The sequence below is a fragment of the Camelus dromedarius genome, chromosome 7 (assembly GCF_036321535.1).
Source record: "Camelus dromedarius isolate mCamDro1 chromosome 7, mCamDro1.pat, whole genome shotgun sequence".
Classification (NCBI taxonomy): domain Eukaryota; kingdom Metazoa; phylum Chordata; class Mammalia; order Artiodactyla; family Camelidae; genus Camelus; species Camelus dromedarius.
The window spans coordinates 57659070-57684694 of record NC_087442.1 but is presented as its reverse complement, the minus strand read 5'-3'; the positions used below and the strand labels follow the sequence as shown (position 1 = coordinate 57684694).

General features: G+C 40.9%; 1 protein-coding gene across 7 annotated transcripts in view; it reads right to left on the bottom strand.

Moving 5' to 3' along the window:
• The window catches only part of ICA1 (islet cell autoantigen 1), a 141123-nt gene that overhangs the window by 26190 nt on the left and 89308 nt on the right, over positions 1 to 25625 (bottom strand). For all 7 annotated transcript variants that reach the window (XM_010979614.3, XM_010979612.3, XM_031454955.2 and 4 more), the window contains exons 7-9: positions 13649 to 13774; positions 12531 to 12629; positions 765 to 862 (exon numbers count right to left, since the gene is read on the bottom strand). In XM_010979614.3, the coding sequence (XP_010977916.1) occupies positions 765 to 862; positions 12531 to 12629; positions 13649 to 13774 (323 nt within the window). The remainder of the gene's footprint in view (positions 1 to 764; positions 863 to 12530; positions 12630 to 13648; positions 13775 to 25625) is intronic.

Sequence of the window (25625 nt, the reverse complement as noted above, 5' to 3'; positions counted from 1 at the left end):
TTGGGTAGTCTAATTTGCTTTCCCAGGTCAGCCAGTTCAGGGTTAACCCCATTCCCGTGGGCCATGACATATCCACAGAAAAGACACGGGTTCACATTTAAATGTCCTCCTTGTGCTATGAAATTAGGAATCATGCACTGTGCATGTTGAAAAGTTCGGCTCAGTATTTAAAATGACAGGAGGCACCTTCTCTGTAATGAGGCCAGAGAGGAAGATGGAGGAGTCACTTCCTGCCCTCAAAGCCGCTCTCTGCTTCACAGAGGAGAAAACAGAAGGTCTGCACATAGCAAACAAAATGTCAAAAGCCAACCCTCTGCACGGTTACACCTGAGCACTGCGTGTGTTGTGAGGCAACTGCATGGGTGACTTCCTTCTCCGAGAGGAAAGCCGGGGACTTCCTGGCTAGGACGGGCTCTGTAAGTGGGGTTGACAAGAGGAACAGATGGGGCCAGAACCCCGAGAAAGCAGGAAGCTGGGGCTGAGGCCCTAGGACACAGGGCCAGGGAGCACCGGGGCTCTTCCCTTTCTGGCCCCAGTCGACTCCACACATATGATCCCGCCTAAGATCCCCAAACGGGCCTCTCATGGGCATGAGTGAGCCCGGCCTAGCAGGAACGTGTGTGGGGGTTAGTTTGGCCTCAGTTTTACCACATCTACTCGGAGACGCGAGGAAGTGAAGCAATGACCCCGTGTCCGAGACCCCAGCGGACTCTGCCCTCACCTGTGGGGAGAAAGGTTTGCCAAGATAAGAAGCCGGGACTTACTGACTGGGCTCCTCCCCTGCGGCCTCCGCACTTTCCTGCTGCGCGATCCTCTTCCTTTCTTCTTTCTCAACCAGTTTTTTCATAGGGCCTTGTAAGCTCTTAATCACAATAATGGAAAGGGAAACAAAAGAAAAAGAGTGATCCATGAAAAACTCAACTGCCACTGGTCCCAGTAATCAAACCTTGAATTAGAGGTCTGGGGAGGGAACCCTGAACCAATCAAGTAGACAGGAACGAAATTTGATATGTTCTCAGGCCCATCCAAGAAACACTGGCTTCTACAGCAGAGTTGTTTTGCCACTAGATTTATGTTTTCCCTTTTGTGATAAGTTATTCAAAAGAAGGCCTCTTGGCTATTGCTAACGTTATTTTCCATCTTTAACGTTTAGCTAAGATAAACATTCTGTTCTGCCTGCAGCCCACACACTGACAGAGTAGGTTTTTCTCCCCTACACATGAGACAATTTTATTTTTAATTTGTTTGCTATTTTGCAATCTAAAAACAGCTTATTAAAAAAAAACAAGAGAAAACAAAACCTTTTTTTAAACCCCAAATAGTGGCTTAACATATTCTGACAAGTTAACTCCCACAAGTGGACAGAGCAGGTGCATCCAAATCTGTGTAGGTTAAAAACGGGAGAGTCTTTTTTTAGCATGTAATTTCTCTGAGTTACTGCACTTAAAGTTTATTAAATATTTAAGGACAGATTTTTTTTTTAAAGCAAGTACCTAGGAACTGTACACCAGTGACAAACTTTGAAAAAGCAAAACACTCTTGTAACAACTGAAAAATGAGTTATACAAAAAGATCTCTATTTCTGGTTCTAATTGTAACACAAACACAAAAGAAAGATCTCAAGATATTTATCCTGCTTATATTCTCAGAACTATTAAAATCCAAGTCCTCATCCTTTGGGTCTTCACCACTCTGTTCTTGCCTGCCTCACTTCTCTGATAACACACGTACAGAAGAAGGCAATTATGTTTCATACACCAGCTTGGACAGATGAGTAAGGTGGCTGACCCGAGGGCTGGATGAAGATGCTCTGAAGGCCAAGTCTCGGCAGAGCAGAGCAGTCATTGAGTTTGGTGTTGGCCATGGACACTAGATGGACACCGGCGTTACCCTGCCTGCCAGAATTATTTTCCTAAAACACCTAGGCCGTCATGTGACCCTTTTCCTCAAGGACCCACAGTAGTGTCTTATTTCTTTCCATTTCTAGTCCAAACTTCTCTGACCAATTTTAAAGAGCCTCTAAAATGTGATCCTCTCTCTCTTCCAGGCGCCTTCCCACGCCCCTCACTTGTCTTTCCATTCAGTTAGGTCTGTCTCCTTGTGGTCTCCTGTTGCTAGTGGCTCCCTTCCTATCTTTGCTCATTCATCTTCTTTAACCCCAAAAGCTCTCACTACCTATCAGTCTATCCTCAAAAGTCCTCTTGGTCTCTGCAAAGCCCCCATCAGTTACCACTATTTTCCATAAAGTTTTGTTCACTAAGCATGCCAAATTCAAGAAAGGCCTTCCATCTCCAAACTGCATTTACTATTTACTAATTTCATGACTGTCTGATTATACATTTCCTGTCTCATGTTTTGTCTCTTAAAAATATTTTTTAAATTAGAAAAATAATAAGATCACATGGAGAATGTTTGGAAAGCAAAAAAAGGAAAAATTATTCTTAATTCCATTTCCCTAAAATAATGAGTTATTATTTTCATATATCTCCTTTCTAGTTTTTTTATACTCATACTATTTATATAATTGGAATCTGTGTGTGCCTAGTAGGTATTTTTATAGAGCATAGATATCCTCTTAACCAATTTAATTTGTGTAGATATTTCATAATCAAAAGTTTACTGGAGTGGAGAATATAAAAAACATTTTCTATATTGTAAACATTTACTATTGAATTAAAAATATAAATGTGAATTCATTCACCAGTATTCTTATATAGGGCTAAAGTTTCCTCTTTGAATCTATGTCCTCTGATTGGAGTTCTGAAGCATTTTCTTGCATAAACCACACCCATAAGACACTGCCATCATTTTTCATGATTCCCTATTTCTGGACATTTAGTTTAGTACACTCAGTCAGCGAACAATGTTTGAGCACTTACCAAGTGCCAGGGGCTGTTGTAGGTGCTGAGGATACACGGAGAACAGGACAGACAAAACTATCACCAGTGACAGGTCTAGGCAGAGAACTGAAATGGGGGGATAGAAAGTGATTGGGTCATACTCGAGGCAGCAGGAATGTCCTCTCTTGGAAGAGGTATTTCAGCTGAGAGTGAAATGGCATGATGGAGCCAGCCACGTGCAGCTCGGGGAGACCACGGGGCCCCAGGTGCAAAGGCCTTGAGGTGGGAATAGCTTGGCTTGTTTGAGGCACAAAAAGAAGGCCACTGGGCTATAGCGCAGAGGCAAGAGGACAAGTCTTAGGAGACCGGGATAAAGAGGTCAGCAGGGGTCACACAGGGAGAAAGTTCTTTACCCACAGACATCGATATTTAACATTTTGCCCCATTAGTTTCATTGCCCTCTTTTGCTCTTTCTGTGTCTACTGCACGACAATAAAGTGGAATCCAGGATCCTCGGTTGGAGGGGAAGTGCTACAAAGGGCAGCGCTGGAACTAAGGAGGCAGCTGGAATATGGACTGTACTCTAGTGCTGTATACACACACACACACACACACACACACACACACACACACGCACACCCCAAAAAGCATCTGGTAAAAGCTGGCCACACGTGTGTGTGTATTTTGTAAATGTGTGACCAAATGGAAGAGTTCAGCAGATGTCAAGGACTTACTCTTTTCAAAAGAGCTGCCAATCACAGCATTTTATTCACACACACACACACACACACACACACACACACACAGTCTTTCCAGAAGTTTTATTCTCCAAAGAGTAAGTTCAATCCTGGTCAAAATGAAGCCAGGAGAATTTTCAGCCAAGGCCCCGATGGCTCCAAGTCTCACTTTTAGATTCTGTGACAAAGCTCAGGCCTCCTAGTTTACTCCCTTATCTTCTGGTTGTTTCCTTTGTATCCACCGGCCCCAGGCAGGGCCAGGACGGCTGCTCTCAGCCCGTCTTGCTGCCACAGCGCTCGCCTAAGCCCCTGAGATGCCCTTGACAGCTCCACGGTTATCATCCCTCCTGTCTTCAGCCTGACCTCCCCTCAGAACCACACTCCAGCAGCTCTCAGACAGTCCCTTTGTAATGTAAACCACTTCTCCTTCTTTTCAACCCCTGCCCCCGTTGGGCCATTAGCAGGGACTCAATTGTTGGCTCCCCGTCACCACATCACAGCTAAGTCACTATTGTGCTTCACCAACAGAATGGATGCAGTTCCAACCGCTACTTCACTTTATTATTAATAATTCCTATGACAATCACTCCTCTCTTCCTAATACTATCATTGTCCTTAAGACAATTTGGCTGTTGCCACTCAAGACCGGTGCTACGTATGCACTTGTTGGCTAATAAATTAATGTACGTAAGGTTAAACAGCAAAAATTAGAAATCTTTAGCTAGGAAATTCAGAGATTCAGGGAAATAATATGAAAAGGCTTATAAAATCACAAGCAAAATTAATATTGTTTATTAAATATTAGAATTTTGAACCAAGGGTGTGTGTGTGTGTGTGTTCTTACTGAGATAGAATTCACACACCACATAGTTCACTCATTTACAGTGTATAATTCAATGGCTCTTAGTAGAGTCACAGTTGTGCAATCCTTACCACAATCAATTTTAGAACATTTTCAGAGGGCATCTCTTGGGGCAAGAAAGAGTTTTAGATCAAACTAAGCTATATTCCTCTACAGAACAAGGAAAACAGAAAATCCCACACCACCACATGTGGAACTTGTTTCTTATAAAAGATGGTACACATTGAAGATATAAAGAGGCTTAGAGGAACTCTGAAACATCATGGAGGAAAAATCCTGCCTGCCTTCCTCCCTCAAAATTAGTTCCTGGGTGTGATTGTCAGACATAAGATATTCTACGTGGTGAACCCCAACTCTTTCCAAGGTTTGATGACAAAGGCCCAACTCGGGGCACGGGGTGGAGGTGAATTCATCAGATTAAAGTCCACAACTCAGCTGAAAACGCTTAACCCTGTAGCATCCTTGAAATTCAGAGGTGACAGCACTTTCCGTGTGATGAGAACATCTGCTCGGGCAAAATGAATCTCAGAGGCCTGGCTGACTGTACAGACAAGGCAGCCATCAGATGGAACTACTCTGACTCCCTGGTTGATGGAAGCCACCTTCGAATCCATGTCCAGAAATGAAACATCAAAGCATCTGACGTTTCTAAACCCCAAACTCACTAGGTCCTTCATTAAAATTGCTTGTGAAAATCACTATGAATTAGAAGTAATACAGCATCATGTAAGACTGAAAGGTCCTCTGTGAAGGCAAGAATGTTTTTAGACTAAGTAACCTTTCTCTGCTCAGGCTGCACTGACAAGCTAAGAGTTTCCATCAATGCTTAAATGGTTTCAGGAAGCACACACACAATATGCAGGACCAGCGTGACAGAGGAAACGTACAGACCGAGCTTGCAAAAGTGTCTTAGAAAGGAAACAACTTAATATAATAATGGGAGTTACTACTTCCTGTATTAGGAAAATAAAAGCAACTGCAACATTCATCTGAATGAAAGCAAAACTACTCAGCAAAACAAATTTCACAGGCAAAAAGGCCAGAAGCCAGCCCCCATTTAATGACCAAAATTTAATGTTTAACTTGGACAACTGAGTAACACTTTCTCTAATCTTTAATTATGACATTTAATTTTCTTACGCTTTTTCCCATTAATTACACTATATGTATATAAAGGTGCCAAATAATTGTCTATAAAAGGAAATAAAAGTGCTCAAAATAGCCAGGCCTAGTTAAAAGATGCTGAACTCAGCTGGGTGTGTGTGTATTTGTGTTTGTCTAATTAGTAGCATGTGAGGAATAAAAAGCAGAGGCCATGATGTTGTGTATGAGCCACATAATTCAGGGACATTTAGCACACATGGCCTCCCCACCCACGCAGCTGTAAACTTATAAAGGCACTATATAAGGAACACTGTTCATCCATGACCAGAAAGTACTCTTGAATTCTACTGCAAAACAAAGAAGTCAATCAGTAAAATTAGAGAAAAATAAACACAATCCTAAATAAGATCATCTTATTCCTTAAAATAAGATGGAAAATTGGTCCTGGGAAGGTATCAGAGTGTGCTGGAAAGAGATGGACTTTGGAAACAGTTCAAGCAGTGCTGTGCCATGGAAAAGGGTCTCCATGCCTTGCGAGCCTCTGTTTACCCGTCAGAACAAAGGCGACAGGTAAGCCTTTCCTGGGACATTGTGGAGACTGACTGAGATACTTGCACAGTACCAAGCTCACTGAAAGCTCTCAAAACATGCCTTCTTACCAGCCACTTTTAAAGATGTAAAAGGAATTAGATGTCTTAAGGGCTCATGGTGTGTTAGGTCCCGCATTCCGTATTTCATACATCGCAACCTGGATCACACATCAAAACCTGGGTGACACTGTCGTTCTGTTCCTGACATGGAAATGGAGACTCAAGAGAGGTGAAGTAACTTGCTTAAGGCCATTCAACCATTAACACACAGAAGCAGTGTTCAAATCCAGGTCTTTAAAATTCTCTAACTAGTTAAGAAATTGTATTGAGTACACAAGTCAGGAATATTTACTGAATTTCCCTTTCATATGAAGTGCTGAGGTCAGAGAGCTTCATTCCAAATTCTAAAGGAAGGGTCATGGGTTCCAGGTGTCGGAGGACTGACATAGAAAAGATGCTTTGCGCTTTCAAGCAAACATTTCAAGGTGCTATTTTTAATTGGAAGTTTGTAGTTGTACTTTTTTTTTGACCTTTTTTTTGAAATTGAAGTATATCAGTTACAATGTGTTGGTTTCTGGTGTACAGAATAATTCAGTCACACACATACACACATATATTCCTTTTCATATTCTTTTTCATTATAGGTTACTACAAGATACTGAATCTAGTTCCCTGTGCTGTACAGTAGAAACTTGTTTATTTTATATATAGCAGTATCTGCATATCTCAAAGAGATAAATTGGCAGTTTGAGATTAGCTGTACTTTTTAAAGGCAGCATTTCTGCTGCCTCTGCCCCCCTCCCTCGCGGCCGGAAGGCAGGCCACCTGGAAGAAGTGCTACAGGGCGCCGCGAAAGAGGCATAAGCATTCCTGTTCTCCGATCAACCACACACTGAGCACGTGGCCTTGGGCAAATGACTGGACCTTTCTGAGCTTCAGTTTCCTCCTTTAGAAACGTGGGAACAAGAACAAGTATGTCCACTTCCCCAAGGCTATTTTGAGGATTAACTAAATACATACACTTTCTATATGTCAGTGCTGAGCCTAACAGTACTTCTGCTCACGAGACCCAACCTTAGGTGCATTAGAGTCACACATACCATGACAAACTCTGCTCGACATCATGGCACCTCGCCCTCAGCAGAGCGCCTGGCATGAAGTAACTACCCACGGTAATATTTTTCCCTTTTCCCCCAAGGAAGGGCAACACCATGAGAAGAGGTGGAGTGGATGGTGGAGAAGCATTTCACTGTTGTGAACAGGGCCTGAGCTACCGGCTGCCTGGAAGAACAAACGTCAGTCATCATGCGGGAAGGATGAAGGGATGACCGGCCATGCTTGGGCTTGTCCATCTCCCATTTCAGCCGCGGCTGTGGTCAGCCTCTCTATTCCCTCCTCTCCCGGTGACCTGGCTGCGTCCCGATCTGCTGTTTGCAATGATCTGGCCGAGAGCCGCATGGGCAGGAAAAAAAAAAATCATTCTTCTAAACGTGGTGTAAAGTAATGACACTGAGAGAAAACTTGAAAGTCTAAAAGGATATTCTGGATGTTTGCCACGAGTAATTGCCATGTTGGGACTCGCAACTAAAATTGCATCGCAGAGATATTTACCCAATTTTCATAAAAACTATTACGGCTTTATTTTCAAAGCAAGTAACTACAGAGCCATGTGGCTTGTCGGTAAATGTTCAAGTGATTAACTGAGAAATGTGGAGGTGGGTGGAAGAAGGCTGTTAGGCATACGGATTTGAGAAAAACAAAATTGAGAAGATGTTTTTTGAATTGTGAGAGCTCAAAGCATTTTGGTCTCCAGAATGATGTTCCACATCACAGTGCTAACTCCTGGACCCCAGGAGAGAAAGGAGGGAACACTGGCACAGCTGTTTCAGTGGTTACTTTTGAATGTGCTCAGACTTAGGTTTTCAGATTCAGGTTTCCTTAGAGTTAAAGTCTTGGCACAGACCAAGAGCTGGTTGTAAAGCCAAAGTGCATTTTTTAGAATTAGCCCTGTTGCAGGCGTGGGAAGCCCTCCTGCCCTGCCCTCTCCTCTCTCTGGTGGGGATGACACAAAACCAGACCAGGGCCGGGCAGGTTTGGGAATGGGGCTGCCGGGACCACCTGTGGGCGTAGGGAGGGAGCAGGTTGGTTTCCCTGGGCCAGGTCTGTGAGGCCTCCTGTTCCACCGCCATTCACAGCCTCGCCTGTGCAAAACTAATGACTAGGGTGAAAACGGTTAAGAAGTAACTGAAGCTGGGCTACGGAGCCTGACAACCTCAACAAACCCTTCTGTGTCCATACTGCCAAGGGCTGTCTTCTGGACCCATTACAGAATGCTTAATAAGTCCATCCATCCCGACACAACATTGTAAACCGACTATACTTCATTAAAAAAAAAAAGTTACCTAAAAACAAGTGCATCCATCCCTCTCATCCTCACTGTGGGGCTCCTGGTGCCACCACCATGGCTGCCACCCTCACCACCACTGCCGCCGCCATCACCACTGCTGGGAAGTGGCAGGGCCGGACTTAGAGCTGGGTCTGGCTGGCTCCAGACCTTGTGCTCCGACATACTTTGCTTTATCCCATAACCAGAGTCAAAGACCGGCTTTCCTTCCCAAAACACTGCAATGGGGCACATCACAGGAATGTACTTCGACCATTTCCAGTAAATATAGGTAGTTATCTGTTTACAAACACAAAAGCAGAAGGACAGGCCTCCCCTTCAACTGGTCCCCAGTGAGTGTGACCACTTCTTCAAAGGGGGCAGTGCTCACTTCTCTATAAAGACTGCCAACTCAACCGGGTGCCCTCATGCCAAGTAGGGGAGAAAAGGCCACTGGCACAAATAATTTTAGATTTTTCGAGGGAAAAGCCACTTGGCTCCTGAGGGCTTTTTTCCCTTTTTCTTTCTTTTTTTTCCTCCAATGTCTGTTCTGGATTTGGGGGGAAATATGCAAGTTTTAAGTGACATCCTGAAAGGATAAAGCAAACATGACCACATCTGAAGGCTGGTAATTTAAGACGGATACAGCTTTCCTACAGAAAGCATTTTCTTTTAGTCTTTTCAAAAAAAAAAAAAAACTTCAAACTTAACCTAAATTACCTTCCCCCAAAAAGTGATTGCTTTCAAGGTAGGGCTAGTAACATTCTGTACCTATCCCCATGGCCTGATCGTCTCTACCACATAAAAGACATTCCCAGGTGATTTGGAATATCACTATAAAATTGACATGTTAATGATTAGTCATGAAAAATATGTATGTTTAGTAACATTTTAATGAACCAATAAATATTTATTGTTTGAAAATACAAGATCGGGGCATTGCTTCTTTTATTGGAAACCACTCAAAAGACAGTCTCTGAACTTTAAATCTGAGCCCTTTTACAATTATTAGATTAAGTTCTTTAGTAACTTTAAATTTCAAGGCTAAATTCTCCATAAAGTTAAAATGTCACAAAATTTATTTATCATGAAATTAGAATGATGAAGGAATTTGTCACTAAATGTGGAATCAGTAATAATCACATTAGGCCTCAGTAAAAATACAATAGCTGTTGTCACATAAAACAGTGCCACCAAATATTCACAGAATGTCAAAACAATCACTTGGAAAAATTTCAAGTTGTGAGAGGTGGAGACTCAATGCACTTTCATAATAAAGGTTATAAAAGAAAGAATTATACATATTTTCTAGAGAAACATTCATTAGAAATACAACCTGAACTTCTGGGGCATAAGTTACATCCCTGTAATTCTGCCGCAAGAGACTCTTCACTTCAAACATGATGCATTGAGTGTTTAACACATTAATTATCATCCTTCATCAAGCATAAAACTAACAGTCAGGAAATACAGCTGCAACGGCACAATTACCAACACACTCAGAATACGCCCTGCAGCAAAGAAAGCAAATGGATTGCTTTTCATTAACAGAGCTTGGCACACCTCTCCAAAGACAATGTTTTCTTTCTAGCCAGTGTCCCAAAAGGCATTTAAGGGGCCATTTGCTTAGTAAATCTGGAGGACAAATAAATCATGAAAATATTTATTTAAATTTCAAAATATTCATTATCAAGATATGATACCATTCATATACATAGAAAGATGACTTGATCAAGTCAAAAACCTTTTATATACAAGACCTTTATTTTTTAAAAAATTACTAGCGCAAGAGGGTTGGTAAGTCAGGTAACAACCCATGCCTGACTGTGATACGTAAGGTGTTAATGGTTTTCATTTTCATTTCATTTTCCTATCATACAATATGATATGGAACATGACTCTGTGTATGCAATAATGAGCCGGGTAATAACAGAGTTCTGTTATACAGGTTTGAGTCCATATAAAGAAAATAATTAGCTAGCTTCAGATTCTAATATAACATGTCATGACCGAAAGCCTCGATGAATAGCATTCTAAAGAGGTAATAAAAGCATAGTTTCTTTGGTTGACTTCTGGAACTTAACATTCTTAACATTATTATAATCTTACTACATCTTAACAGATGTATTACTCCTACTGAATTTATATTGCAATTAAACCATAATTTAAGGAAGGTGCTGAGGATGGAAACGGTAGTGGATAATCATCTGCCCCAAATACTTGTAATTATATTCTGAAGTATTGCCATCAAACTTTCACTAAATTCTCTGCCTGGAAATCTTCTAACATTGTTAGCTTGGTCCTCTCTGCAGGAAAAAATCCCAGCAAAACTCAGGAGTCCTACTTTTCTTAGCACAGGAGCCCAGGGATACACATAAGGAGTCTTCCATGCTTGTGGTACAACTTCAATTTCATGGTTTCATACTGTACTGCGCACGCAATTAACCCAAACCTGAACCTCTTTAAAACTGTATTCGGGGTAGGCATCATTTCGTCCTCCACCTGGCCAATATGTGTTATGTACAGTTATCTTTCAAATGATAGATAACCTTTGAAACTGTATTTATTATAAAATAAAATCTGACACACATTAATGCCCTAAAATCTAAAACTTGTTGCCTTCTCAAAGATTAATCCATGGGATTCTGCTCAGGCCTGTATAAGAAATGTGACTAGTGTGAGCTATAATAATTTTAATCAATCTGCCTTGCTGAGGAGGGCTGCTTCCTAAAGCGCTGAAAGCGGCAGTAAATCACAGAGAAGGCATGCAGTCCTTCAGTGTGACCAACAGCGGTAACACTGCCAACGTGATCAGGAAGGATGCGGGTTCACTGCACGCGGAACATGTGGCTGGACCAAGGAGGATGCATAAGAAATAAACAGTCTGCCCCTCGAAGTGTTTAGAGTCCATTCTGACTGTGTTTACCACATCGCATGTCACCGAGCACCAGAGTAAGAGCAAGTGACCATCTGACAGGGGATTAGGGAAAACAAACTCCACAGCCAGGGCGCCTGTCTGGGTTAGGTCAGGGGCATCACAAGGTGAGTGGGCGTCTTGGGTTCCTCTTCGGACCTCCAACTAAAAGGCCAGGGTCTTAAAGGGTTTGTATCTTAGTACTTTTGTAGATGCAGTGACATTCTAAACATCTCAAAATCAAAGAGGTGTTTTAAGACCGAAAAAAAAAAAAAAGCTTTTTAATATTTTGTCAAGCAAAGTGATGAGACAGTCACAAATTGCCTGAAAAATCAGAAGGAAGGTAATTTCAAGGTGAAGTTTAATTAGTTCTTTCCTGGTCTTTTTCTTTCAAAGATATGACCTGGCAACAAAGCACCCAGGGTTCTCTCACTGTTCTTAAAATCCTTTTAGAACCCAAATCACTTCCTTACCTTGACACGTGTTCACCCTCAGCAACCATTAGAGAGCAAAATGACTCCACGATCACAGCTGCAATACCAAGAACCTGACATTTTGCAGGTATCTCTTTTGATTGAGAAATCACTGAGTTTAACATTCCTTCTTCCATTAGAAAATACGACTATTGGGTTAGGAAAAAAACACAAATTCTATATTGGATGGTATTCAGATTAAGATATTTGTTAGAAGTAAGGGAAGAAAGGAAAAATGACTTCTCAAGGGAGCATATGTTGATTTAATAATTAAAAAGTAACAGAGTGCACTAGACTTGTACAATCTTCTCTTTAGCAATGTCAAACAAGTATTGCAAAGGATCAGCACCAATTATTAGGTTTAAGTTCACCAAAATTCATCTCCTGGTAACATGAATCAAAGTTCAACCTATGTTTTCTAGATTGTTGTGGCTTAGTACTGTATTGAATACTGACGCAGTTAAAAAAAAAAGAAAAGAAAAGAAAGACTCTTCTAGGGAACACAGTTCTCTCTTTGACATTCAGAGTCTATTATAATAATGATGCTTGCTTCAGTAGACATTGCTAGTGACATAAATGAACTTTACCTTGTATAAGATGTTCTAATGGCCTCTCTAGCTTTCATACCTTTAACGTAGTGAATTCATACGGCTGATAACCTTTGAAACTCTCATGGATGGCAGCCATGGTGTGAGAAGTTTTCTCCCAAAAATGAAGCAGAGTGGTCTGTAAAGAAAGACAGTCCAGCTATTAATATTTTAAAGCCCAGCTCTAGTCATGGGCCCTAGAGAAGTGTGCACATCTGTGGCTTTCAAGGTCCACCAAAAATGTTTTCGACTCATCTCTGCAGCCTCATTTCCTATTAGGAACCTACTTACACCCTGTATTTCAGGCAAACGCCATGGCTCCCTGTCCCAAATACTGCCCGTGTGGCTCACGCTGCTCCACCGCCCTGGATGCTCCTTTCCTTGTAATTTTCTCGTCTGACCCGTCCTCCCCAAACCAGGGCTAGTTGTTCACAATGGAGTTTTGTGATCCCTCAACTGATTCTGTTTCTCCTTCTTCAAGCCTCCGTTGGATTTTGTAGGTCTCATTTCACTTAGCACACCCTGTTCTATCCTTCAGGTGGAGAAAATATAGGCAGACTTTACCATCTCTGACTTCTTCCTAAACTTTACACTCCCTACGGACAGGAGATCTGGTCTTTTCCATTGTATGTTCCCAACAACACCCAGACTTTGCCTCCCACACTCAGTTGGTGCTCAGCAGTACTGTTGATGGACACAAGGGCTATCCTGAAGAAAGTCAGAGGCAATGAAAGACAAAAGGAAGTGCATTAAATTATGACAACCTGAAGAGGAAGTGACCACGCCGAGAGAAGTACAGGCAAAAATGCTACAGGAGTTCGGAGGAGGCTTTCTGAAGGAGGAGACACTTTGTCTGGTAGGTACACTGAACAGAGTGAAATGTGGAAACACAAATGAAGGAGGAAGGCACCCAGGCAGGAGAAACCATCTAAATAAATGCAGGAAAGTGGGGAATTACAGGTGCCTATACAGGAAATAGCTATCGTTCGGCTTGATTAACCGTAGGATGCTACCAAGCAGAGATGTAGGAAGTAAATTACTAGAAAGGCAATCAGAATTTCATCATGCCCAAACCATACTTTGAGCTCAGATACCACTTTTCTGTTATCTAAACCTTGTACCATTCTTGGTTCATTGTAACAAACACCATTTTGTTACCTGGTATGTTGCTAGCATATGCGACAAGAGATTGCATCTGCTTGCTCCAAGGAGATCCACTTTTTGACACACATCCATCTTCAATTTGTCAAAGCTTTTTTTGGCAAGGCGAACTTGTGTTTGCACCTATGAAAGTAAAAAGGAATCTCTGAATCACTCAAATTCTTAAGGAATTAATATTTGTTGGTGAGAAAAGACCAAGAGCAGGATTCCCTCTTTCACATAAGAAAATACCTTTGAAACTTCAGGCATGTGAGAAGATCCGACAACACCCATTCTTTACTTCCAAGGGACCTAAATGACGGTACGGCATATCATGATTTTACAGCAGACTTTCCATCCTCATTATATTTTTCTCAGTTAAATGTTAAAATTCCTCTCCTCTCAAGGCATTCACAAACTGACCATAAAGTCTGGGAACATGCAGGGTGGTCAGGGAATAATATTTGCCCCACTGTTTTCCTATGGTTCTTTGAAGCTGACTTCCCCATATACTTTTCACTCCACTTGCCTTGATGTTAACATCTTACATAACATGGTACATTTGCTAAAAATATGAAATTAACACTGACACAATCCTATTAAGTAAACAACAGATGTTATTCAGATTTCACCAGCTTTTCCACTTAATGTCCTTTTCTCTGTTCCAAGATCCAGCCTAAAATACTACACAAGGAAATGGTGATACCGCCTAAAAATCTATCCCCACTGATACACTGTCAACATTTATCCAGAGTATGTACACAAGCAATCTTCTATCCATCCCTAAGCCATGTAGCCATTCAGCGATGGAGTGAACGTCAGGAAGATTCAGAAATGTCTATTTTACATATTATTTGGTAATAAAATAGATTTTAAAGTTTAACACAATTACATTAAAAATAGTAGAGTCAAACATTCCCCAATGTGAAACATCATCATATCATATTTTAACCAGGGAAGGCTAGTCACATATTAGTTTATCTGAGATAATTCATGCAGTTGAAGTTGCCAGCGAGGTAACTGGGAGTTGGGAATAATGCTGACTCATTAATGATAGCGCTTTAATCACTGGATACCTCAGGTAGGCAGGACCATGTCTACCTTGATCACCATTATATGATCGGTGACCTGGTATAAAGCAGGTGCTGAAAATGTATTTGGTGACTGAATGAAGAAAATTTCCAGACCATCTCAAAAGGAAAAGTACCTGAGTGCCATTTTTAAATAGAATCTTCCAAGTAGTCTTAGAAGTGATCATTTTATTTTTTTAATAAAAATAAACATGAGGATTATTTGATTTAAAACGTATCAATTTCTACCACTAGTAACATTAGTTTATACTCACAGCTTTTAAAATTATAGGGCATTATATAGTAATAGAAGCCATCGATACAATTGTTATCATTTGTAACAATTTAATGGTCAAAATAATTTAATAGATATAATTCACAATTAATATAATTGCTACAATTGAACAATTAATACAATTCACTCACCACATGCCCTTTTATTCTTGTGAGCCTCTTCTTGCCCTCTGTGACTGCCGAGAGCAAGAGGCTTCATCAGGGGAAATAACTAACAGACAGGGCTGGCAATTCTAGATTATCCTGCCTGACTCCAAAGCCACACCATTCCGCCTCCCAAACAACTTACACTAACCACTGGAAAATTGAGAATATCAAAATTATGAGTGTACCCAGAAACACAAGGTTTCCCTGTAGGATTCTATGGAATTGGAAAATAATCAGGCAGTACATTTAACAACAGACTGACAGAATTAATACCCTATGTGAACAGGATCTTGTGTCTATAGCTGTATAAAGCATTTCCTAAGAATTCCTCTGTATTCATAGTCTACACAGCTTGGAAAACCAGAGAACAGAAGCCATCCAGCTCCTCTCAACCTATATCATGAGCTTAAGTAAATCCCAGAACTCAGTCATTCCTCACTGTGGTGTAGAGAGACTCGAGGGAAAGCTACTGGGGAGTGCTGATTGTAAAAAGAGGATGTGTTAAGTATCAGGGATTCTCTGCCTTCCTTTAAGAGGGATAGGGATGACACAAAAAAGAAAACCCGAGGTCCTGGAGGGAGAAGAGGAAGAGGGTGGAGGGGAAGATGTTTAAGCAGCTGAGAGTCTTATGCAGGTCCCTACTGGTTCACCAGTTGCTCGAGCCAAGAAGAGAACTCCTCAGCTGGGATCCTGAGAGGCATGTGTCCTCACCCTTTCCTTTTGGAGGGGAAGGAGATTAATATAAGTGTGAGCATCCATGTATGCATTCATTTAACACCTATTTAGTGAGCGTGAGCGCCTATTATGTGTTAGGACAAGGGCTAGGCACCAGGGGCGGGGGAGTCTGTAAAGGAATAAAACACATAGCAGGTGGCCAATGAATACTTCAGAATGAATGCACGTAGGCACAAGGACCCTCTGATCTTTTAGAGAAGACAGACAAGTTAACAATCATGTTATAATCCAATGAGAAAAGCACAACAGAACTAAGAGTGAAGATAGATGTAGCACAGACAGGGATGATTAATGCTGCGGGTGGCTCGGGGCAGGGGTGTTGAGTGATGTCATTAAAAACCCAACTGTAGGCCTCCCGGTATCCACACCCTTTGGCCCAGTAACTTTGTAGTCTCCTTCCACACTGACACTGGGCTTCGCATGTGACTTGCTCTGGCCAGTGAGATGTTAACAAATGTGATGGAACTGGAAGCTTGGGAAAAAGTGCTAGCATGCTGCTACTTTCTCTGATGCTTCTCTGAGATCACCATGAGAATATGCCAGGCCAACCTGAGAGCCTGGGCTGGCTAGCTGGAGGGGTGTTGAGGTTTGTGCATGCAAGAGACATGAGGAGGAGAGCCCAGTGGTCCCAAGAGATCAGCCTTTGGCAAGCTGACCCATAGACATGTGAAGCAGGCCAGCCGTGGTCAGCAGGGCCCCTCCCAACCCCACAGCAGACCAGAGACTCACGAGTGAGCCCAGCAGAGACCAGAACTGCCTTGCTAACCCACAGACCTGTGAGCAACAAGAAATGCTTACTGTTTTAAGCCACTGAGTGTTACAGTTGCTTATTTCATGGCATTATTGTGACCATATACATAACTGATATAAACGGAAAGTAGGTGGATAATGAAGGCTTCTGAGATGGGGGGATATCTGAGGCGGGTCTTAAGGCATGAATAGGACTACACAGTAAACACAAGGTAGACAGGAAGCTGGCCTTCTTGTGGGGAGGTTCTAGATTTTTAAATTAAGTACAAATTGCATTTTTGTGGGGATGTGAATTTTGCTTTTTCCTTTACATGAACATAATCAGTTATACATAGATATTCTTTTATCCTCAGACTTATTTCCCTTGCTTATAACACAAAGCTTATGAATTAATATACATTGAAATGTGCCCTAATTTAATTTTGTTTGAATTTTGTAAAGAGATTTTAGAAACCTAGAAGAAGACTTCAGCACTTGACCCAGTGAGTTCTGCAAGGCCATATGCTTTGTGTGTCAACAATGATTATTAAAATACTTAATGCACTGCCGAGTTTCCAAATGTTGAGCCCTTTCCCTGCCAAACAAGGAAGATGTTACACTGTTGGGCATTTTGAAACGGCAAAGTTCATTTAATATTTTGTGCTCCATGTCTGCTCTCTAAAACACATTTCTAGTCTGCAGCCCGAGGACAAAACACCAAGGACACAGTCAAGCACAGGCCACCATGAAGAGTCTAATTTCATGTATGCCTCCAGATGCACTTAAGTAAAAAATGTTTTGATTATTATTCCTTTTGATCCCACATAAATTATACTCAATTATATAAACATCTTGAGAGCGCCTGTGGTTTTCAAGTTTCTTTAAAAAAAATCTTCAAATAAATGTTGCCTTTTTAAAATTTCTTAATTTTATTTCTGTTGTCCCACCTTTGTGCTCTTATCCTCCTAGTTCCAGGAAATGATCACATATATTAGGCCCTCTTTAGCATGGGTCCTGCCTCCCCAAGGTTGCAGAAATTCAATTCACCGGAGGAGAAAAGCAACGTTTTGTGTGCCAACACTACAGGACACTTCTCTGTACTCACTCCCCCTAACCTGAAATTCTACCTCTTAGCCCCAACTTGAACCACACATGATGAAGCCAATGCTATTCATCCTCTTTGTTCAATTTGGCTTCCCCATTCAGTGGGAAAGGTCTTCATATTACTCCACAACCAAATAGTTCGAGAGTAGTTTTGCATCCCTGAATGTTTTCTTTTCTTTAAAAGTAAAAAATAGACCCAGCAACAACCAAAAAAACACAAACCAATCTTACTCTTACTTTTACATTTTCTTTCAGAAGATGTCTCTACCTCTCTCTCTCCCTCCACTTATTCAGCAAATATTTACCGAGTATCTTCCATGTGCTGGTGGAAGTGATCAAAATGGAGGCCTCTGCCCTAACGGAGATGACAGTCCAGTGGGCATTTTCATATCAGTGAGGGGGTAACTACAAACTGAGTGAGGTGTCAGAAGGAAAGCCACACAGTCCCACAAGAATCATTTACCAAGAAATCTGACCAAGAGGATGTTCTCCTGGGAAGCAGTGCTCAAGCTCTACTCTGAAGGACTGAGCATGATTAACTATGCAAAAAGAGAGAGCCCCAGCAGAGAGAGGAACATATGCAAAGGTCCTGGGGTAGAGGGCAATAAGACAGTTCCCAGAAAATGGGCGTAGCTGGATTGCGGAGAGCAAGCAGAAAGCTGGTATGAGATGAGGCCAGAGAGGTGAGTTGGGTCACATCCTGGAACAGGACCTTGTAGGTGTGCTCAGGATTTTAGTTTTTATCCTAGATGCAGTGGGAAAACCTTGGAGTCTTTTAAGCGAGGAAGAAATAGAATCCTATTTTCAGTTTGAAAAGATCACTCACTGCAGTGTGTGGACGGACTGAAGAGAGATAAGAGTAGATGAGGACAGATCTAGAGTCAAGGGGAGAGATGATGGTAGCTGTAAACTCAGGGAGTGATGCTAGATATGGAAAAGAATGCTCTCACTGGAGAGACAGTCAGGAGGTAAAACAGACAGGACCTGGTGAGGGCTTAGATGTTGGGGTGTAGAGGATGACGCCTATGGATCTGACCACCCCAAGCCCAACACTATTGTCTCACTTGCCTTTTCCACCAGACGATTTTACTGTCAACTTCTTGTCTATCCCTCAGACCACATCAGAATTCTTGGCTTTCCTTCCCAACCAGCTCCCAATATTCCTCCTTCATTAACCCCTATTTTCCTCTGAAGCAGCATTCTACATTCAGGGAAAAAAATTAAGATCAGAGGGTATACCAATTACCTCTTTGGCTTCTAGTAAGGTGCCACAAGAGAAAGTTGAGCCTATCTGAAGTCACTTAGGAAAAAAAGGTCAAATGTTTGACTTCATTAAAAGATCTTTTTTCTGAGGCCAATGAACGAAGACCTATAGAAAATCAGACAATCAAACACCTTGCTCAGTCACTTTACTGGACCTGATTTATCATATACATATCCACTGGTGGCAGGAGCAATTCTGACACTGTATTATGCACAGAAGCACATGCAAGTGACTGTGTGTGCACCGTGTGTGGGGGCAGCCACGTGGAGACTTTAGGAGCTATTTATTTTTGGTCTTCCCTTAACAAAATCCTCACTCCATTTTGAGAAATGTTCCTTCTCTTTGTTCTAATGATGTGGCTTAAATGGGGGCTGATATTCTCTCTCTCTCTCTCTTTTTTTAAGGGAGATTTATTTAGGTGTAACTTACACATAGTAAAATTAACTGTATTTTTAAAAGTAGGCTTTATTTCTTAGAGCATACAGAGAATTTTCATGTCTCCCTTACCCCATCTCCCCCAAGCCTCCTCTGTTATTACTCTCCCTCAGTAGATGGTACCCTTGTTACAATTCAACCTGCATAGAAACATCATTATCGCAGGGTTTGTATTCTCTTTTACAGACCACCCCTCCACTTGTACTGACTGGCTCAGGTATGAGGCTCTTAAACCCAAGCTGAGTCAACAGCAAGGCACCGTGGTTGCCTGATTCAGGGAAAGGCACTTGGTTCAAGTTGGATGAATCAGAGCCTTTCCTTGGGACTTTTGAACTTGGAAATAGAGAGAATAAGTCTCAATCCTTTTCTAGTGGCTAAAGCACTAAAGCATTTGAGTTTCCTGTGGTGTGAAGAAAATTGGTCTGAGAGAATAAGGGTGACAGACAGAGAAAAGCATTGAAGAGACAGAGAGTGCTGGTAGCACTCAAATTCCTCGATCCCGCTGCCCTTCCCATGGTTACACAAGGTTTCTAATAACGTCTTCTCTTTGCCTCAGTGAATTCAAGATGAGTTTCTGTTATGTGGAACCAAGCACTAATACAGGATGCTCACTGTTACCATCTTGGAAATTCATATGAAAGGCTCTTAGAGGTTCTATGAGAAGAATCCTTTTTAAATATTGATTATTCCAGTGTTTTGAAAATTTATATAAACACAAACCCTTCCCATATACCATATACCACCTACTATATGTCATACATTTTTGGGGGGAGGGAAATACCTATTTTATAGAAGAGGAAATCACAACCTACCTTCTTATCTAATATATAAAAGTTAGATTCAAACTCAGGGGTGTTTGGTTCTCTAACTGATGCTGTGTACAGTAAACCATGGGACACAGGGTAATTGGTCCACCACTGACCATGTAACTCCCAGGGTTTGGAGTCTGAGACATGCACAGCAGGTGCAGATATCATTTCCGGAATCCCTGGTCCACAATGTTGGCTTTATCAATTTAGGTATAGACATAAGGAGACCCCAAGCCATATAGCCTGAACAGCGCTTCTATCAGAAATCTTGCCAAGGCTCTTTAGCTCAGGCTCCCCAACAAAGTGGAAAGAAATGAGCCCATCAAATTCCCTGAGGTGTGCTGTGGTCAGTGGATTCCCTGTTTTCCAGAGGAAAAAGTATGCAGAGAGGGTGTCTGTCTCATTCTGTGCCTGGAAGCTGATGCCACCACTGTCACCACCACCACCAGCACCACCATCATCATCACTTTTAATCAGCTTTATTTATGAGGTACAATTTAATTTTAGGCGCATAACTGGATGAATTCTTGGACCAATGTATATAACCGTACAACTACCCCCTGAATCATGATATTGGACATTCCTATCACTCTTTAAAATTCCCACTGCAGTCAAACTTTCCTCAAGTCCCAACCCCCATCAACTACTAATCTGCTTTCTGTCACTATAGATTAGTCTTTTTTAGAGTTTCCTCTCAATGTAGTCTAGTTTTTATATGGCTGGATTTGTTTGCTCAGCATAACTACTTTGAGATCGATGTTGTTGCATCTATTAGCAGTGTATTCTTTCTTATTTCTGAGTAGTAATTAATTGTATAGATACAGTGCAACTTGTATACTCATTTGGGTTGTTTCTAATTTTAGGCTATTTTGAATAAAACATTTGAGCATAAGGCTTTGTGTGGACATGTTTTTAATTCCTCTTGGGCAAATATCTAGGAGTAGGATTGCTGGATCATACAGTAACTGTGTGTTCAATTTTATAAGAAACCAGCAAACTGTTCTCCAGAGTAACTATATGACTTGCATTCCTACCAAAAATGAATCCAAGTTCCATTTGCTCCATATCCTCATTAACACTTGGTATTTTCACTCTTTTAAAGTTCCAGCCATTCTAGTGGATATGCAGTCATAGTTATCACGATTTTAATTTGCATTTCTCTAATGACTAAAGATGAAGTTCTTTTTATGTTTTTGCCATTTATTTATCTTTAGTAATGTGCTTATTCAAATCTTTTATCTATTTTTTAAAAATTAGGTTTTTCTTCTTATTACTGAGTTATGAGTTCTCCATATGGATAATATAAATCTATTTTACCAGACATAAATTTGAAAACATTTTATTGTTTCCTACCTGAAATTTGCCTTTAATTTTCTTGAAAGTGGCTTTTGAAAACATTTCAAATTTTGATGACACCTAATTTACCAACATTTCCTTTTCAGTTTCTATTTTTTTGTGTGCCTTACCAAAACATTCCCTAATCCAAGGTCACAAAGACATTTCCCTGTGCTTTTTCTTCTAGAAATATTATGTATTTGGCAATTACGTTTAGAGTTATGATACACTTCAAGTTACTTTTTGTGTAGGTGTGAGGTCGGGGTGTAGGTGGATTTTGTTTTCCCCACATGTGGATATCCAATTGTTCCAGCACCATTTGTTGAAAAACTGTCCAGCTGCCCATTGCACTGCCCTGGTTGGCACTTTTGGCAGAAATCAACAAGCCATCATATGTGTGGGTCTATTTCTGGACTTCCTATTCTGTTATTTTGATCTATATGTCTATCCTTATACCAATTACCATACTGTCTTGATTACTATAGCATTATAATGAGTCTTTAGGGTCAGGTAGTGTCAGTCCTATGATTGTTTTTTCAGAATTGTTTTAGTTATTCCAGATTCTTCATATTCCTATACATATCTTAGGGCTAGCTTGACAATTTTTTCACAAAAAGTCTTCAGGATGATGATTAGTATTGCACCGAAGCTACAGATTTACTGGAAATTGATTTAACAATGTCTTCAGACAGATGAACATCTGTCTTTTCATTTACTGGGTCTTTAAAATTCTCTTAGCTTTTAGGTTTTTAGATGTTAGTGCACAGGTCTTGCACATGTTTTGTTAAATTTATTGCAAGTATTTCACACTTTTGATGCTATTATAATTTTTATAAATTTCAAGTTCTAATTGTTCATTACTAGAAATATGATTAATTTTTGTAATTTGATTTTGTATCCTGTGACTTTGTTAAATTCAATTAGTTTTAAAATCTTTTGGGGGGAGATTCTTTAGGATTTTTCCTCTTTATAAACATATCTATGTAGATAGATCTCTACATATATCATGTTGTCTGAGAATATAGACAGCTTTACTTCTTCCTAATTTGTATGTCTTTATTTACTTTCCCTGCTTTATTGTACTGAATAGGACAATATTGACTGCAAGTTGGTTGTGAGCAAAATATTTGCCTTATTCCTGATCTTAGGGGGGAAGTGTTTAGTCTTTCATAATTAAGTATATTGTTAGCTGTATGTTTTTCATATATGCCCATTATCAGTTGAAAATGTTCTCTTCTGCTCCCAGTTTGCTGAGAATTATTATCAGGAATGGATATTGAATGTTATCAAACGCTTTTTCTGGATCCGTTGAGATGATTCTACAGTTTGTTTTTGGTCTATTCACCTAGTAAATTACATTGACTGATTTTAAATTGACCTCCATTCCTCAGGTAACCACATTTAGTCAAGATTGTATTTATTTCTGTTAAAAGTCCTGTTCTGAAGACTCCTTTGTCTAATATTAGTATAGCCACTTCGGATACCTTTTGATGTATTTGATACACCTTAACCTATGGAACAATGTAACTTACCCTCGCCTACCTTAAACATGCTCAACACTTACATTAGCCGACAGTTGGGCAAAATCATCTAACTCAAAGCCTGCTTGGTAAAAAGTGCTGACTATCTCAAGTAATCCACTGAATACGGTACTGGAAGTGAAAAACAAAGTGGCTGTATGTGTACAGGTTGTGCACCCTCGTGATGGTGTGGCTGACTGGGAGCTGCAGCTGCTCCCCTAGCTGCTCCCCTTGCCCAGCACCATGAGAGGGGACTGTACCACGTATCACTGGCCCAGGGAAAGATCTGTACATGTGTAATGCTGCAGCTATGATGCTTAATAATCAGTATTTTGCCAAAAACTAGAAAGATGGGGTTGTCACAGTACTTCATTTCCTCTTAAGCATGCATTTTGAACTTTAACAATTTGGTAATAATATATAAGCAGTGATCATTTTAAGGTTGATAAAATTAGTTGACAATTTTTCAACTATATTACTCCCGAAATTATAGGTAAAACGGAATCTTTCAGCTAGCATTCCCCTCACACGATAATAAAACTGTTTATTCAAGACAACGATTTGGGATCCAACCATGTAATCAGGACAGGCACACGTGCAGATGACATAATCTCAACTCATTTACTCGAACATGGCATGTAACTTCCATTCACATGCTTATTTCCAGATACTAATTAAAACAATAAACCCCAATTTCTTCCCTACTCTGCTCTTCAAGGAGTCCAGGTTTATAACATGTTCTGAACACCAGTGTGAAAGTCATCTAGGAGAGTGGAGCATGCTAATGCCTCAGGGCAATTTTCTAGGAATGGATAAAGTATTGCACTGGATGAACACCTTCATCAAATAATTTCTCAGTGATGATTCAGGAGGAGCAGGGGAGCATACCATAGTCCACTCTCTTGAGTTTCCAGGAAAGGGAGTTTTAATTTCCCTTCACTGATTTCACCTAATCATGTGTTCTAAGTTGAGTGAGAAGAAAAAGGAGTGAACACTTCCGGAGGGCAGGGTTTTACAAATGCGTCACACTGCAGTTCTTCAAAGTAGGTAAAATTATCCTTATTTGCATAGAAGAAAAAACTGAGGTACAAAGTAATTTGCTTAAAACCAAACAGCCAGTAAGTAGAAAGGCCAGGACCTTGCCTGGGTAGGATGTTGTCTCTTCTCGTATGAAATACCAGCTCCACACCCAACCCCTCTCTGCGTGTCTGTCTGCAGCCCATCCGCCTCCTCTCCCCCATCACCTCCCAGGTAACACATGCCCTGGGCACACTGAGCTGCCAACCTCCAGCTTCACCAGGCCAAACCCACCTTTACACTTCCACATGTTTCCTCTGCCTGGAAAGCCCCCATGCCCTTGTTGTCCACATGGTAACTCTGACTCACTTTTTACGTTTCCACCCAAAGGTCTCCTCCTTTGAGAACCTTTTCCTGTAATGCTCCTCAGCTGAGTTAGCAGCTCCCTCTGTACTGTAACCAAGGCACTTTACAAACTAGCTCAGGGCACAAAACTATGGTATGTGCCACCTGCTCCCAGGTATGCCCAGCTACACTCTGGACTACAAGCTTCATGAGGGTAGAATGACACTATTTGATTTTATATGGCTAAGGCTACATGCCTCCAGGTAGCAGGTATACAAAACACTGGACGAATAAAAAGAGTATGCCGGAGGAGTGAACCAAACAGGCCTTGCCCTCCCACTATGTAATATGGCTCTTCGAGAGTACAAAGCATGCTCTCTGTTTGCTGAATTACTGTTAGACTTTCCCAGACTCTGTCCCTCCTCCTCAACCACTTGTCACCTCCATTTGCTGATTAGATATAACATACTCACGTACATACTCTCACTGGATTCTCACAACACTCCTACACCATAATTTTGTTTTCTATTTCACAGAGAAGGAAATTGATTTTCAGAACCATTAGGCAACCTGCCCAAGCTTACTTGACTGGCAGGGGAGGGGCAGGATGTGAAAGTCCATGCTCGTTTCACCGAAACACTTTGCCTTCCCAATTGTAGCACACCTCGTACCAGTGAGGTTAACTGTGTATTAACCAGAATGCGGATGTCAGCCCTTCGCCTACTACTCTTCCTCCTTGTCACCGTGTCAACCCATTACATGAAAATATTCTAACATGTTGAAAGTTTGTGACTGGCTTCTTGTTTTAAAATACAAATAATTACTCCCTATGGAATATATCCACTCATGGAGGATCAAAGAGTAAAAGGTCTTCCAGTCTCAAGTCCTTGGCAAATTGAAATAAATAATTAAAATGATTCACAAGCATGTTATTTCTAATACACAGATACAGTTCTGATTAATTTAGTTAGCTATCACACTGCCCCAAAAGTCTTAATGTTTGCTCCGCTGGTGATTTTTTTGTTTTGTTTTGTTTTCTGTTTTTAACTTAAGAAAGCAATTCTGTCATCAGAAAATTTAACCGACTAGGTTCACTTCCTCTTTCAGGTCATTAGTGGAATTATTAACTTGGGTCACAAGACTGAGCTCAGGGCACCCACTTTATCAATTTCTCTCTAATCTGAGAGGCAC